This window comes from Solanum verrucosum, unplaced genomic scaffold, assembly GCF_900185275.1.
Source record: "Solanum verrucosum unplaced genomic scaffold, falcon-dt-bn FXZP01000049.1, whole genome shotgun sequence".
Taxonomy (NCBI): domain Eukaryota; kingdom Viridiplantae; phylum Streptophyta; class Magnoliopsida; order Solanales; family Solanaceae; genus Solanum; species Solanum verrucosum.
This window is the reverse complement of record NW_026020221.1, coordinates 7,536,727-7,554,144: the sequence shown is the minus strand read 5'-3', so window position 1 is coordinate 7,554,144 and position 17,418 is coordinate 7,536,727. Positions and strand designations below refer to the sequence as shown.

The 17,418-nt window shown below is 26.6% G+C and overlaps 1 protein-coding gene across 1 annotated transcript; it reads left to right on the top strand.

The window, feature by feature from the left end:
• The first annotated feature begins 9,256 nt into the window (after positions 1-9,256).
• Positions 9,257-10,085, top strand: LOC125831269 (ethylene-responsive transcription factor ERF038-like). Its single transcript, XM_049510465.1, has one exon. It carries the CDS (start codon positions 9,378-9,380, stop codon positions 10,083-10,085), a length of 708 nt encoding a protein of 235 aa, XP_049366422.1. The 5' UTR covers positions 9,257-9,377.
• Positions 10,086-17,418: the final 7,333 nt, after the last annotated feature.

Sequence of the window (17,418 nt, the reverse complement as noted above, 5' to 3'; positions counted from 1 at the left end):
TATATAATAGATGCATGCCCTTCACTGCAGTTCCTCTGACCCCTCCTCTCAACCAACAAGGGCCAAGGCAACAACTATTCCAAGCCTCACAAGTTCACAAGTACTCAAAATTTGGGGTTTTAGTCATTACTTTTTCTATTGTAATTTACGTGATATCATTAGAGGTATGAACTCAGTCAATTAAACTTCTTAATTGATATCAACTAGGTGTATGGACCATTTAGACTTGGTTGATCTCAATTTGAATGCAAACTACAATAAACAACGTTTATTCAAGCAAAGGAAATCAATAATTAATAGTACGAGAGTAGTTTTACTATTAAGATGTTTAATGTAACTTAACTATGTGAGTAATAAATATTAAGTGCTCTAGTTATAGAACAAAATGTCATTTGCATTTACTTTGACTTTCTAAGGACTTAAGCAGCTTAGTTTTCAAAGGTGAAAACATCCTATTTTTTATAGTATAATTGTACGAGATTTTGAAGATTGTTTGCATAATAATTTAGAACATGAAGCCGTTAATATGGTTGGTTCTTTAATAATTTAACATTTTCTTGTATTTTTTTAATCTTTATTGTTTAGAAACTCGTCTTTATTAAGAAGTGCTTTATTTTTTTAATATGATATACTCTAATACAATTCTAATTATATTCTAATATAAATATCAACACCAACTTAATTAGGAAAAAAACCTCCAAAGCTAAGGGACGTGACAGAGAACAACCAATCTATGCAAAATCCAAGAAGCATAAAACAGTATTATAAAATCATAAAGAATAGTGAAAATTTATAACATAGAAAAAAAGGAAAAAGAAGAGAGTATTCTTTAGTAAAAATACATCAATAATCTTTTGTTTTTTTTCCTTTTAGAATATAAAGTAAAGTTAAAACTAGATATAAGTAAATTTTGGAATGATAATTATTTTAATATAATGTGTCGCATTAATATTCTTTCGAATCAACACTTAACCATTCAGTCCAATAAATTTACGCTTGTTTCTACTTGCAAATTTTAATATTGAAATTTGTTAGTTTTGCTCCTTTCATAAAGAAACCTTATTTAATTTTGGAGAAATATTTTATATTATTTTAATATTTTTTTAGAACATCTAGTACGACTCATATATTATTTATAGAGTAAATTTTAGGTTTAGTAAACATAAAAATCATATTTGTATGATGTTTGCTGCGAATTACAAATAAAAAAAATTATGGCTATATCATTTAATTTGAACTAATAGATTGTTATTTCATACAATTTTTCCTTATTTATACTTAGTAAATAATACATTTGTGATTATATTTTCTTTTTAATTTCTCCAATAATCTAAGGAACTATAACATCAATATTGCTTCAAACTACTTTTGATACTGTCAATAACGATGGTTTCCCCCTTTCTCATGTATCAACTATCAACTATATATCCTATTATAAAAATAGCTTAAGTAGTTAAAACTTTATCATTGAATAGTAACTCGTATCTTTGAAATATCCACAGAAAAGAGATATTCAAAGCTAAGATAGTTTTTAAAAAGCAACAGAAAACAATTAAAAAGTATGATAACAAGTCTCAATATTACAAGGGCCTTATAATCCTAGCTAGTTTCCAAGGAAAAAAAAAAGAGGGTTTCATCATGTAATTTTTATGTCTCATTTTAAATTTGTTTTACATGATTAATATATTAACATGAGGCTCTAAATAAGTAGATTTTAAAAATATAAGTTTCGTGTTCAAATTTCAAACAAACAATTCTTAAAAATTAAATTGGAGATAGTATTTCAAAAAAAAATAAATCAAAACAATATATATCGATGGTGAGCCCTAAACAAGTTGATTATGCAAATCTAAGTTTTGGATTCATATTCAATGTAATAGTATATTCATATCAATAAAAAAGACAATAATGACTTTGATATAAAAATGTAAGAATTATCAAAGAACAAGAATAATAAAATGTGTAACTTAATATATGCAACAGAAGAATCGTTAAATTTACTATAAAATAAATCGCTCCAAGTCACTTTGACTATCTAGAAAACAAAATATTCTTCATCACCAACTAAATGTCCTAATTATGTAGTATACCACAACCAATAATCCAAGACAAAGAAATACTTATTTGTTTCGTTTATAGTATACCTCAATTTGAATTTCCTTTGTAAAATTGAGTAAAGTGAAGAGAATTATAGCAAAACACTTTATAATGCTTCATAGACATGTACTATTTGAGGCAAATAAAAGATATAAAAACTCTCGCTTATAGTTATAGATATGATTTGAAAAAATAATATTTAAATTCTTTTTAGTTATGCTTTATAGCCTAATGCATATTCTTGATCGATTTAGTTGTTATCTATAAATCTTATTTTGATCGAAAATCCAAAAGAAAAAAAAAAAGGAACAAAGAGAGTGAAATTAAGGAAATTAACGATTTTTGAATCCTACTTTTTAAACTAAACTAGATTGGACCTCTTAGCATGTGATGCATATGTATTCCATCAATTATTTAATTAATTAAAAAAACTTTTTATTTTTCAGAAATGAATAACTTCTTAAGAGTTATATCCCAGTTAAAAAAATTACTTATTTTAAAATTGAGAAAATTATTTATTTAGTTTTAATTTCTTAAAAACTTAACAAATATATTTATTCGAAAAACTCGAATTGATTTCGACAAATGTAGAAACACAAGGACAAAAGCTTCTTGTCCATTTCCCATTATTACAAAGCGCACATTTAATTTTTTTTTTAAAAAAGAATGACAGTACTAATTAATTAGTGCTTCATTTTTTTGTTTTCTTGTAAATACTCAATCAATTCATTTTTACTTATTATATTTAAATTTAATATATTTATTAAGAAAATAATAATTGATAAGATTATCTTATCAGAATATTTCTATTAATTGATATTGAGTACTTATCTTAAAAAGTAAAACTAAGAGTAAAACGTACGGGAAAATAATTGTATTTTTCTAACTTGTACAAATTAACAAATAAAAATGAAAATCTATTTTTTTTTTTTAAAATGGTGAAGTTAAAATGAATCGTGGGAGTATCTTTTATTGGTCAACTTACTGGAGTATGATTTTTTGCTGTTTTTTTTAAACTATAGAGAAAATGATTTCTTATATTTGACGATAGTTTTAAAATGATCTTTTAATCATGTATTTAATAGTTCTGATTTTTTTAATTTGATAAAAATAATATTTTTAATCTTTGTCAAATATTTAAATATGTTTGCTAGATTTAACGTTAATAATAGGAAAAAAGATTTAACCATAAACATTATGAAAGACTTTCAAATCGCAAAATATGTAATACAATATGACATTAAAAGCTAAAAATATATTTTAAAGAAAAACAAAAATTATATCTCAAAGAATTGCACCAAAAAACTTTTTGCTTTCTATAAATGAATAATTTCTTAAGAGTTATTTCCCGACTAAAAAAAACCATTTATTCTAAAATTAAGAAAATTATATTTCTTAGTTTTAATTTCTTACTCCCTCCATCCACTTTTATTTATCATGTCGCGCTTTTCGAAAGTCAATTTAACTAATTTTCAAAGTTAAATTAGATTACATTAATTCGATATTTTAAACCAAAAAAATTTAGACATTCAAAAATTATACGAAAAGTACTATATATTGCAATTTTTTGCATATCAATATGATGAAAAATATATCGTAAAATGTTAGTCAAATTTTTTATAGTTGACTCTAAAAAAAAATAATGTCAGTTAAAAATGGACGGAGGTAACAATATATTTATTCGGAAAACTCGAATTGATTTCGACAAATGTAGAAACACAAGGAGAAAAGCTTCTTGTCCATTCCCCATTATTGCAAAAGCGCACATTTTAAAAATTAATGAATTGAATAACAGTACATAATTAATTGAAGGACAGTACAAATAAATTATCCTAGAGTATGATTTATTTTTTTAACTTTAGAGAAAATGGTTTCTTATATTTTACGATAAATTTGAAATAATCTTTTAATTTTTACTGAGTAGTTCTGGTTTTTTAATTTGATAAAAATAATATTTTTAATGTCGGTCAGATATTTAAACATGTTCGCTAGATTTGACATTAATAATGGGATTATTTTTTTTAACCATAAACGTCATGAAAGGCTATCCAATTAAAAAAAAATATGCAACTCAATAAAAGATTAAATGCTAAAAAATATAGCGAAAATTACATCTCAAAAAATTGCACCAAAATTTAGAAATAAGTCAAAAATATCAAACACTACAAAAATTTGTATATCTAAATGTGAGTTCCTACTAAAAAAAATAGTATAACTTACATAAATCCCATAGTGTAAAATCTAAATTACCTTTTATCCCTATTATTTTTTTAATTACACAAATCCCATGTTTTTTAGGCATTTCGGATACATAATTAAGGATCCGGATACATTATTGTTGATACATTATGATAAAAGCTGAAAAATCAAATTAAGATCTCATAGTATTCATCTGTTGCACTAATTTAGGGAAAATAAAATTGAAAATCAAATTAAGATCCCATGAATTGCGCTAATCCATTTCAAATTATTGTCAAGAATTCAATCATATAGTTTAATTAACCAAAAAAATCAAAAATTAAATTTCTTCTTCTTGCTCATCGTTCTCTTTGTTTCATAAAAAAAATTGTCTAAATTTTGGATAAGCGAGGTGAGTTATGAAGGATACAAAAGTGATGGAATTGTTGTTGGACAAACGATTTCTTTTCTAAATCTTCAAGTTCATCGAATATCCTTTCAATTTTGATTCAAGATTGTCGAAATTTTGAGATTCAAAATTCTTCTCCCGGTTCATTAAAGATCCTTTCAATTTTGAGTTTCAAAATTATTCTCCTAGTTCATTGGAGATCCTTTTAATTTTGATTCAAAATTATCGAATCATGAAGATCCTTTCAATTTAAATTAATAAGTGTTGTATTTCTACTAGATACATTAAATAAGAAAGTGTTGCCCATAAGATTTTAGGTTTAAGATCGATACATTATTGTTTGGTAATTGTTATGTATTAGATACATTTATTATAAATTCGAATTTACGTATCATAACTAAAAATTAGTACATGATACATTATTATTTATGTATCTTATTTTGTTTGAGAAACACTATAATTTAAAATTAAAAAATACATTATACATGTAATTGTTCCAAATTAGCTTCTTTTTTTGTGTGTGATACATAACACAAAGTTTATGTATCAAGTACATTTATATTGAGCATGATAAACGTAAATTGAAGATTCAACAATATTAGAGTTATGTATCAATACCATAAATATGAACATGATACATTGCATAAAACAAAGGTTATTGTAGCAGTGATGTATCAGATCAATCATAACACTAACAATGACTAATTTAAGACTCAAATTAAACGAGATACATTAAAAATCTGTATCTTTGATAGTGATGGATGTGCAATGGCAGATCCAACATTTTTCTTCTTTTTTATGATGTTTTTCAACAGTAGATACATTAAAAGAAAATAAATATTTTTCAAGAAAAATTTTCAACGATGATATGATTAACTAAAATTGCAAAGGTTCAATAAGATTTCAATGGGGGCAAGGGACGAAGGTAATTTTATTTTTATTTTTTAAGATGAAAAAATTATAAAATAATAATAAAAGAAATCATAAATGGAAGTGATGGAAAGAAATCTGCATCTTAAATAATTTGAAATCATTAATTGGAAATAGAAAAGATTTGAAATTCAAAAATAGATTAATTGATGTAATTATGGAGAGATTTGGCGTGAAAAAAGGAAGGAAAATCATGGGTATGAGATTTCAAACTAATGTATCCGAAAAAGGGGATGATGGGAGGAAAAGAAGGGATTTTTGATATTTTTTGAAATGGTAGGGAACATAAGAAAATATGATAATAAATGGTGTGTAGTTAAATAATTTTTTCAAAAAAATATTCTTCATAGTTTTCGTCAAATTTCATAGATAAAGATTTATAAGTCTTCTACCATGACCTATATTTTTAACTAAGTCTGCATTAAGTCCAATTCAAAAAATTGTTGTTTTTTTTTAGATAACTTTACTACTCTGTAATTTTAGGTCTACCTCATTCCTTTTTCAAAGGCTTCATTCATAGTTTCACACATACGGATCAAAACATATGCAAAATGGATATAAGATATGGTCAAACTATTTTTAATGACCTTTTATTTTATCCTCAATGTGTGTTGCTTACATCTTTTGGTAGATATGATAACCTTTCATTTTATCTAATCTTATATGATTATATATTCATTTTAGTATTCACATTTCGCTACTATATAAAATTTTCGATCTTATATTTGTTTTCTAGAATTACCTCTCACTTTAATAAACATCCTACTCTCAGGTAGCATTTCGATATCGCTTCTTCAATGCAATAATAATAATAAATCGAGATATTTAAAAAATAAAATAAAATTGACACCACAGTCTCATCTAGTCAAAGTAATATCAACAAAGATTGGGAAATTCTTTAATTTGATCTTTTTCAAAGGATTTTGTTACTTGAATTAGGGCAAGTTGTGATGAAATGCAGGAATTTGCACAACTTGAAGAAGACATGATATCAACAAAGCCTAGCATTTTATTTTAGTTTTCCTTGAAAAGTGGGGAAGGCAAGGAGAATGACCTTATGATAATCAAATAATTTTGCATCCATAATATGTACAAGAGAGTAGTTTAATTAGCTAAAATATCACTCCATTTTCAAGTATGTCATTGCTAACTACAACAAATTAGTCAACACAATAAATTTTTGGCCTGTTAGTCAATAAGGTGGTTGAGAATCCTAAAGTTTCATGTTCAAAATTTATTGGAGACAGAAGATATTAAATGATTCTTTCCATTTGTCCTAGCCTCAGTGGACAATGTTACTTGGTATATGTTACTGATGGGAGATGATAGGTATCACCTGGCCCAGACAACCACAAACATTAAAAGATAAATTTTTTTAGAAAAAATACAAAAAAAACAAAATTTAACTATATAGAGAAAAATGTTACTCCTCATTCTCAAAATAATTTGTTATGATTTTTCTTTTATATACCCTTTGAGAAATACTTTATCCGTTCATTTTTATTTGTTCAATATTTTAAAATAGATTTTTACTTTTACTTGTTACTTTTAACATATTAGAAAAGGACAATTATTGTTTCCAATATTTAATTCTTAACATTAATTACTTATTTCCCAAATAATTTTCGAAAGCCTAATATTAAATATTGATCAATAAATATAGGTATTATAGTAAAATATCCATATCAATCGTTGGTCCAAAGTAAACAAATAAAAATGAACAAAATAAATATTAATAAGGATATATATATAGTTTTTAAAATTACTTACTCTTCATTAGTATCTGAAAAACCATAATATCACTCCATAAATAAGATGTTTATTTGAGACAGGATAGTGATTAGTGAAGAATTCAACTTGATTAATTAATTCTTAAAATGTGCAAAGCATTTCTTACTTTAATTATTTTTTTTCAATTTTCAATTTTCAATTTCGTCCTTATTAAATGGTAGACACAAAAGTAAATGGAAAATGAATGGACTAAGTCATTTGTAACCCTACTAGGGTCTTATGTCAAACTTTCATGTGCAATACATGGTTTTTGATTATGACATAATTGATCTACCCTATACATGGCCAAAATACATCTTATTGGCACTTATACACAAATGATATTAGTTTTACTTTTTGGTAGGGGTGTATAAAGTCGAACCGAAAATCGAACCAAACCGTAAATTGAAAAAAAAAAACGATTAATGGTTTGGTATTGGAAAAAAAACCCGACTATATTTGGGTTGATTTGGTTTTAACTAAAAAAAATCAACCCGAGACCAAACCAACCCGACATTATATATGTAATTTTAAAATTTTATTTTATACATAAAAATATTTACTTTGATATAATTTTAAAATATTTCTTATACTATTTCATAGTTTTTATCTTTTAATATATTATTTCAAGTTTAAAACTTTGAATTCGGAATGGTCCAATAAAGACTATAGTTCATAGATGTTGATAATTATAATAAAACTTAAATCAAAATCAAATTAATACTAATGCAAAAAGAAAATCAATTCAACACTAAGAATGACAATAATATTGAATATTTGTTCTTTTGTTTTACATTGGTTTAGACAATTAAAATACATAATCTAATTTTAATTTTCCTTAAATATTTAGTAATGTAACTAATACTTATTAAACTTATTTTAGCATGATTTAGTACTTTTAAATTATAATCATTTTCATTATGACTTTGCAATATTTATTTTATATGATGATTTCATTATTATTTTTTATTGAATATTTTTGTATCATCAGTACTCATCTTATATTTTTTGTTATTTTTTGAAGAAACACCTTAGATAATTGTATTTTGGTTGGACTAAAGAAATATTTGGAACACAAGTTAAGTATATGTTTGTATGCAAACTTTACCCAAAAAATCCAAAAATCTGAAAAAATTCGAGGTTTATTAGTTTGGTTTGATTTATAAATTTAAAAATTTGACACAATGGTTTGGTTTGGTATTTGAAAAACCCGAGCCAACCCGAGGTTGAAAAACCCAAAAAAATCTGAATTTTATTAGTTTGGTTTGGTTTATAAATTTAAAAATTTTACACAAATGGTTTGGTTTGATATTTGAAAAACCTGAACCAACCCGGTCATGTACACCCTTACTTTTTGGTTTTCATCTGGTGTTCGAAGCTTGCCTTGGAGCCCCGATTAAATCTGAATCGGGCATTGCAAGGTTCATTTGGGAGTTGCACTCTCAACAAGATTTTCTCCATACTTAGGGTCCGAACCCGAGACATCTGATTAAGAGTAAATCAGTTTCACCACTACACCACAATCCATGTTGATCACATTATGTTATATTATATGTTCTTTATAACAGTCAAAAGATATTCAAACAAACAAAATCGTTATATAAAAGTTTGATTGTATTTATTTCACATTTTCCTTTTTTTTTTCCACCAAAGTAGACAAGACCAATAAAAAATTTAAAAAATAAATATGAATAGGAAAAAAGGGAAAAAAATAATGTATGGCAATTACCACATGGGTGGCAAAATAGATGAACTGTAGAAGTGTAGACACCCTTGCTTGAAAAAAGGTCCCTTTCATCTTTATTTTCCTTTATTTATTATTTAAATGAACACAACAATATGTATATATAGGAAGGACCACAAAGCAAAACAAACATATCAAAATTTCCATTTTAATATATTTTCCTTTCTACTTTCTTTACTTGCTACAACAATACTTCACAAGAAAGACAATAAGCTATAACCACTTTAGCTAAAAAAAAAAAAAAAAGTTATGGAAAATCAAGAAGAAATAATCAACCTCGAAAATCGTCATGATTTCATCTCTAATGGCTTGAATTCTCCTTCAAACACCGCGACATCATCATCATCATCATCATTTTCGAGAAAAATTGAAGAAGAGAAAAAGAAAAAGAAAAGAAATGATGACGACAATAAACACCCAACCTATAGAGGGGTACGTAAGAGGAGTTGGGGCAAATGGGTGTCCGAAATTCGAGAACCAAAAAAGAAATCAAGAATATGGTTAGGTACTTATCCAACAGCTCAAATGGCAGCTCGAGCTCATGATGTTGCGGCTTTAGCCATCAAGGGATGTTCTGCTCACCTTAACTTTCCTCATTTGGTTGATCAATACCCGCGTCCGGCATCCACTTGTCATAAGGATATCCAAGCAGCAGCCGCAAAGGCTGCTGCCATCCCATTTCCCGAGGAAGATGAAGAAGAAGAAGATCGAGTCGAGTCAGATCAAGTTGAATTACGAAATTGCCATTCATCAACAAATTTATTCTTAGAAAATACCAAAGAATCCCTAAATTCTCAATCAAGAGAGGATGATGACACATTTTTTGACTTGCCTGATCTTTCCATTGATATGGTGGATCAAACTAATAGTTATTGGTGCACAATGTCCACGTGGCAGCAGCTGATTGGAGCTGACCCTACGGTATACCAGCTCGATGAGCCATTCTTGTGGGAGTAGCCATGGTGCATTGAGTGTTTATATCGATCAGAAATTTGATTCTAGTCCTTATAAATGTTAGTAATAATATGTATAAATGTGTGTACGTAGGAGACATACATCTTGAATTCATTGAATTGATGTAATTAGTGTGAAGTAAGTTTTTATATAGTTATTTTATTTTAATTTTTTACGTGATGTCTGATATTAGGACACTTCTTTTATAGTGAAAATAAAAATGTTATATGGGTTAAATATATATTTTTTTTAAAAGTTATCGAAAATTGTCCCCATCTTTTTTTGCCTCTGTTTATCTTTAATAAGACGCAATACAAGATTTCGAATTTTATTACCATTCAAGTGTCTTGATTTAGTTTACAAAATAGTCAGCAATTATATATATTTCATACATTTAATTTAAATATAATATACATACTTATTTATATAATAATACACATAAACAATATATCAAATTTGTATAATTTAAACATATTGATAAATAAATTAGGTTGAACTGCACTTTCGTGAGTTTTCTATTTTGACCTATTTAGTTAAGGTTATGGGAAGTTAAAAAGTTTTTTTTTTCAAAAAATAAAAATAAAAATATAGCACTATTTAAAAAATTAACTCATGAATTGTTTGAAGAAAAAGGAAAAAGTGCAGCAGGAAATATTTTTCGCTATAGGGGAGAGGCTAAAAAAATAAAATTAATTTTTTTTTCAAAGAAAAATATCTTTATCAATAATTTAATTTGTATTTATAATAATTAGGCATTATTAATTTCAAAAGGAAAAATAACTTTTAGAATGATATATCCTTCTCCTTCTCCAGTCTCCACCATAGTTTGTTTTTCATTTTCTCCCCAATTCTTTCTTTTCAAAAAAAATTGTTGCCTTTATTTTTGGAAAACTTCTGTAAATTCAACTAGTTTAGGAGCTAATCACTTTAGATATATTCTAGTTTGTTGTATTACGTATCTTATCAAATTTTGTTGCGTCCAGATACATGTATTTCGAAATACATGGAGTAAAAATAAAGTGTAATTTGTTCTAAATACATTGTATTCAAGTGGATTTGCATGTATATCTGGAATACATAACAAATCCCGTTCGCCTCCCTCATCTCTCTCCCATCTCGCTCGCCACTCTCCTATATATCTGATATTACAGATACATGTGAATCACACCAAATACTATATGTATCTACTGTGTATCTAGTATGATTCACATGTAGAGCCGTCAATATGGGCTAGGCCTGTTGGGCCGGCTTGGCCTAACCCGAGATTTAATAGGGCTGGGCTAAAAAATTTGGAGCCCATTTAAGAAAAGGGCTTTTTAGCCCGGCCTGAATAAGTCTGCTGATTTGTGGGGCTTGAGAAATATAGGTAGGGCCGGCCCGTGGGCCAATAAAAATTAATTAAAAAATATAATATAATATTAAAATTTAAAATTAAAGAGATCCAAATTCAAAATCTATTTAAAGTTTTTTAGGAAATCACTATGTATAGAAGTTGCATCCACCATGAAAATGTTCAAACACTTGTTGCTACTCGAAACTGGTTACATAGTTTTTCTCAAACTGGTAATATATTTTTGTGTACATTTAAATATTATAATTCTCAATTTAGTTATTTTTTAATATTTAACTAATTGAAACCACATATAAATTGCAGATGAAAATGAAGATGTTAAGACAATTTTCCCATAAGTTGATTCAGATATGCTTGATGAAGATGATCATGAAGTGTTAGATACGCCATAGGTTTTCATGAAGTGTTAGATACACCATAAGTTTCATGATTTTTTAAGGAGTTTATTTTTTACTTTTTTATGGTTGGAATATTGTCATGTTTTTTGTGTTTTATTGTGATCATTGCAAAACAATTAGGTTAATATTTCTATTTAGATATTTATACTTTTACTTGAAAAAAACTTAATAAATATTATAAAGATAATTTTATTTGTGGATTTGATTAACAAGTAGTAACATTAACACCATGTAATATTGTTTTGTCGATATTTATGATAATATTTTTAAATTATAATTTATAATTTAATTTAATAATTATAAAGAAATATATAACTTTTTAAAAAGTGGGCTGGCCCAGCAAGCCTGTAGCCCACGTACTTGTGGGTTGGGTCGACTGTTTTCTGGCCCACACCAAAAATGGGCTAGCCTGGCCTGGCCCGTAAAATGTCAAAGCATGTATGGATTAGCCCGGATGGGGTGGGCTAGCCCATATTGACAACTCTATTCACATGTATATGAAAATACATAACAAATCTCACTCGCCTCTCTTTCTATTTTAGTGTAATCTGATGCCAAAAATACATGTATCTAAGTGTATCCTCCTCAATATATGGTAGAAAATTCTTAATTAGTGGTAAGATAAATAATGTTTTAAAAATATAGATAATAATAGTATATATGATAATGAAGTATGTCTAATTATATAATTTCTCCATATATTTTTTTCCATCCTCTTTTAATTATATTTCTTTGAGTCAACGATCTATCGAAAATAAATTATTTATTCCATGAAGGTTGCAGTGATCAGGTTTGCATAATAGTCAATTATCTATTCCTTAAAATAAGTTTTCAAAATCTAAAACTAAAGATAGATTTATATAAACATTATGGTAAATTATTACTCATATCAATTTTATTTTTTTAAAAATACATAAAATTGGACAAATAAAAGTGAGTAGAGAGTAAATATGTTTTAATACATAAACAAACTATGATATTCCCTCCATCAACTTATACTTGTCCAATATTGACTCTTTACACTATTTTAAGAAGCAAAAAATCGAATGATAATTTTATTACAGTACCTTTTGAATTTAATAGTTTAAAAAAATATTGAAAAACAACTACAGCTAATAGTTAATAATAGGGGTAAATTAAAAACTAAATAATAAATCATTTCCTAAACTAGACAACCACAAATAAGTGGACATTGAGTATACTCTCTTCATTTTAATTTTTTTTCCTATTTTTTAAAATATGTTTTTAATTATTATTTTATTTTTTAACGATTTTAATTATTATTTTCCACATTATATGTTTAAAATTACAAAAAATTGATTCTTTTTTTACAACTTCAATTATAATTTTCACATTATATGTTTAAAATCCCAAAATTAAAGAATATTTTGAAAAAACTAACCTATCTTTAATTTAAAATCAAAATTTTTTAAAATCACTTTCAATTTTTAAAAAATTTCAAATCAAATTAAAAACCGAAGAAAGAAAGAGTATTAAGTTTACGTAATTCCGTAACTTTCGGGGTTTATTCTTAGCGGCGGCCTGCGGTGCCTAACAATAATAACGGATTATATACTAGTAAAAATAAAACATGTATAATTAATTAGTTAAAATGTCAAGATCATTTGTCACTCACTACCAGAAAGTGCCAAACATTCTTTTTCTCTCATTTGATAAAATATTATTTCAATTTTCAATTATTGAAATGTATTGTATTGAGGTCAATGATATAATTAAATGAGGTAATATATTCGAAGTGATTAACTTATTTATTTAATGAGCATTTGAGAATAAGCGTAAAAAAAACTAATTCATAATTTAAATTAAAAGTATCAAATATGAGCATGTTAATTGTTATGTTATGTTTAAGCGCTCAACTAAAATAAGTTATAATTGAACTATTGAAATGAAATTTACTCGCAAATTTAAGAGGTTCCTCAAACCAAAAAAAAAGGAAGTGAAATAATGATTAACAATATTGCAATAGTTGATAGGTCTTAGGTACCGAGGAAAATATTTTTTTTAATTTTTTTTTTTTTGTTGCTCAAAGTTTCTTAAGATAATTTTTTGTTAGAAAATAAATTTCTTAAAAATGAGAAAATAATTCTTTAGTGAAAATAAAGAAAACAAGTTCTATAAGTGACATTATGCATTAATTGTATCATGCACATCCTTCAATATACCTCATCGTCAGTTTCACCTCTCATAGTAGTTGTTTAGATTATATACAAATATTTTTAGAATATTATTTATTTACTTACGTACCGAATTAAAAGATTAAATAAGAAACTCATTTATGTTGTTGAAAAACATATTTCAAAAAAATATTATTTTTTTCTTTAGGGAAAACATCACCTCATAGTGTGTTGTCTTCCTCCAAATGATTGGTGCGGCAGTTAGATATCCTTAATCGAAAAAAATAGTTTTTCAGAATTGATTGTTGTATAACGTTACTACCTCCTACGTATCCAACGTTTTTTGTTAACATTATCAAGGCGAAGCTATAATTAAAGTGCACGAGTCTTTTCATACCAAACACATCCTTAAAAATAGAAAAACATACACGTGAATAAGTGTCAAATCTTCTTGGATTCTTCATCTAATTAAGAACTTAACCAGCAAAATTAAACATCTTTGTAGCTAGATTCTCTTGAAACTTACTTTAAAAGGGGGGCCTATATATCCTTGAAATGAACGATTCTAAAAATCATGTGATATATTCATTAAAAAATGAAGAAAATTTCATAAATCGCAAAGATAATAGATATAAGGGGAAAAGGCCTGATATTTCCCTCAATTTTGTCATTTAGAGCTGATATACCCTTCGTTATGAAAGTGACTCATATATATCCTTACAGTTATACAAATGACTCGCATATACTCTTACCGTTATAAAAGGAGCTCACAAATACCCTTCATCTAAAGGAAGTAAAAAAATTGATTTTGAATTTATTTTATTAACTTTAAATTTTAGAAAAATTCATGTAGGGGGTATATATATGATCATTCTAACAAAGTTCAAGATATATTTTAATTTTTTTTCATACAAAAATTACTTTTGACTTCTTTGATTATCATTATTCGAGTTTTTTATTCTTTTTTATTTATTTAATTCTTTAGTGTAGAGAAAAAATTTAAAACTATTTTTTTTGCGGCTATATTGAAATTTAGTTTTTGTATTTGTAAAATAAAATATAAAATGGGCCATCTATGATAAATTTTACAAGAAAATTAGTGAAACATAAATAAATTTGACCATCAAAATAATAAATTTAAATTAGTCGTTGAAACTTAAAAAGTAAAAAAAATACGTGTGAGGAGGATCAAATATACCCCATATGGATTATATTTTTTTCAAAAAAATAATTAAAAGATTAAATTAAAATTAATTTTTTTCACTTCCGCTAGAGGAAAAGGGTATATGTGAGCCATTTGTATAACAATATGTGTATATATGAGCAACTTTGATAACAAGGGATATATCAGCTCTAAATGACACAATTGAGGGATATATCATACCCTTTTCCTTAGATATAATAAGGCTTTATAAGTATAATTTCGGTAATTGCGCTTCATGACTATATTTTTGTTTGCTACGAAAGTTGCGGCTTGTATCTTTCACTTGCCCGTTTGTATATTTCGCCTGCAAATATACAAATAAGGTAAGTATATACAAATGGAGGTTGTGGTTTGTATATTTCGTATGCCCGTTTGTATATTTCACTTGTGAATATACAAACATGGTAAGTAAATACGAATTTTGTATTTATATATTTAGGAATTTTTCAAAACTCCGTTTGTATATTTCGCTTGTCAATATACAAGCATGGTAGTTTATCATGAATTTTTCATAAATCGTATACAATAAATAGGGTAAGCATAAATTTTGAATTTATACAATCATGAACCAAATTATAAAAATTCTAATCTTATACAATTAGTTAAAGTTAAGTTTACTTTTTCGATTCGAAACTCTTAGTCGAGTTGATGGCCTGGCGTGATCGAGTTTTTGTTCGAGGTTCAAGAAGAAGGAGAGGAACCGCCGCTCAATGGCACTTTTATGAAAGTATGGTCACCGGTGGCTAGTACTTTCTCGAGACTATTGAACCTGAAATTATTATTTGTTTGTGGTAGGGTTGGGAACATGAGCGGAGCCACGTAGGAGCAAGAGGTTCATTTAAATTCTTTTCAACGAAAAATTACATTATATATTTAAGGTTAAAATTATTTTTCATGTACATGTAGTATATATTGAATCCCTATAACTTTTTCGTATATTTTACTTTTTCATATTTTAAATATTCTTAGTGAAAATTTTGACGTTCATGACTGGTCGAAAAACAATATGATTGTGCCTCAAGAACATCACTTATATATCATTGCTATTTAGCGAGGAATCATCAACGAAGTTTGTAGCTAATTTATTTTTGTTGAAATCATTGGTCTTATGGAATCCAATCAAGATATAAAATACTTATCATCACAAAGATTATTGTGTATTTAGATATGATTGATTGATAAAAAAAAAAGCATCAAGTTATGAACTATTTAATTAATATCACTAATTAATTGGTTGTGCTTCATTAAGTAATAAAAAGGAAAACATATGACTAAGAGCCCATTTGGATTGACTTAAAAAAAAGTAGTTTTAAGTAAAAAATAAAAAATCAAACTTAAATGACTTTTAAGTCAAAAAATAAAAAGTAGGGGGAGACCTACTTGTAATGACCCGGAAGGTCATTTGTGGAAATTTTAAATATTCGTTTAACTACAGTTAATTAATTGATAGGTAATTGTAGATAATTGACTTAATCAATAGTTAATGGGCTAAAGTGATAATTTATTCAAGACCCTACACTATTTGACCCTTATATATTAAAATAAGTAATAGGGTTTTTCACTTTTATACTTGATTATTTTTACATGAAAAGAAAAGATAATAAGAAGAGGAGAAAATTACCTGGACGTCGGACGAGAGAGGCGGAGGGCACGGGTCAATGCCATGATAAGAAACCCATGCTTCAGGTAAAATCTTAAGTTTATTTTGTTTCTGTATTGTTGTTATAGGAAAAGAATAGGATATTAATGGTTGGTGATAAGTTATATTATTATATTAATATGTTAAATTAGAAATTGGATGGATTATAGCGGTTTTGGTTGGAATGTAAATTGTTAATATAAGAGGTGTATATGAAAAGTATTAAATTGTCAATCGATGGGGAGTTTCCATTATTTAACTAGTAGGTAATTAATGTTTGGATTTCACAAATATTTTGTCTTACATTGGCCATATGTGTGGCATCAATTTTCGATTGGGATAAAACAATGGGCAAAAATCACGAAACAATTATAAATTGGTAATTATGGACAAATAAGGTTCTGGATATTTCTTTGTATGCAGGTTAAGTATGGGTCACGTGTGATTTAGGCAGATTTTGGTTTATTTTCTTTAGTTGTCATATTATGATTCAAGTTTGATATATTGAGATATTTAATTAAATATTATGTGTATTATATTATATGACAGCTATTAGGGTTATAGTGTTTGGGGAAATTATGACTTAACCCTAGGCTTGAATTTGAGAAA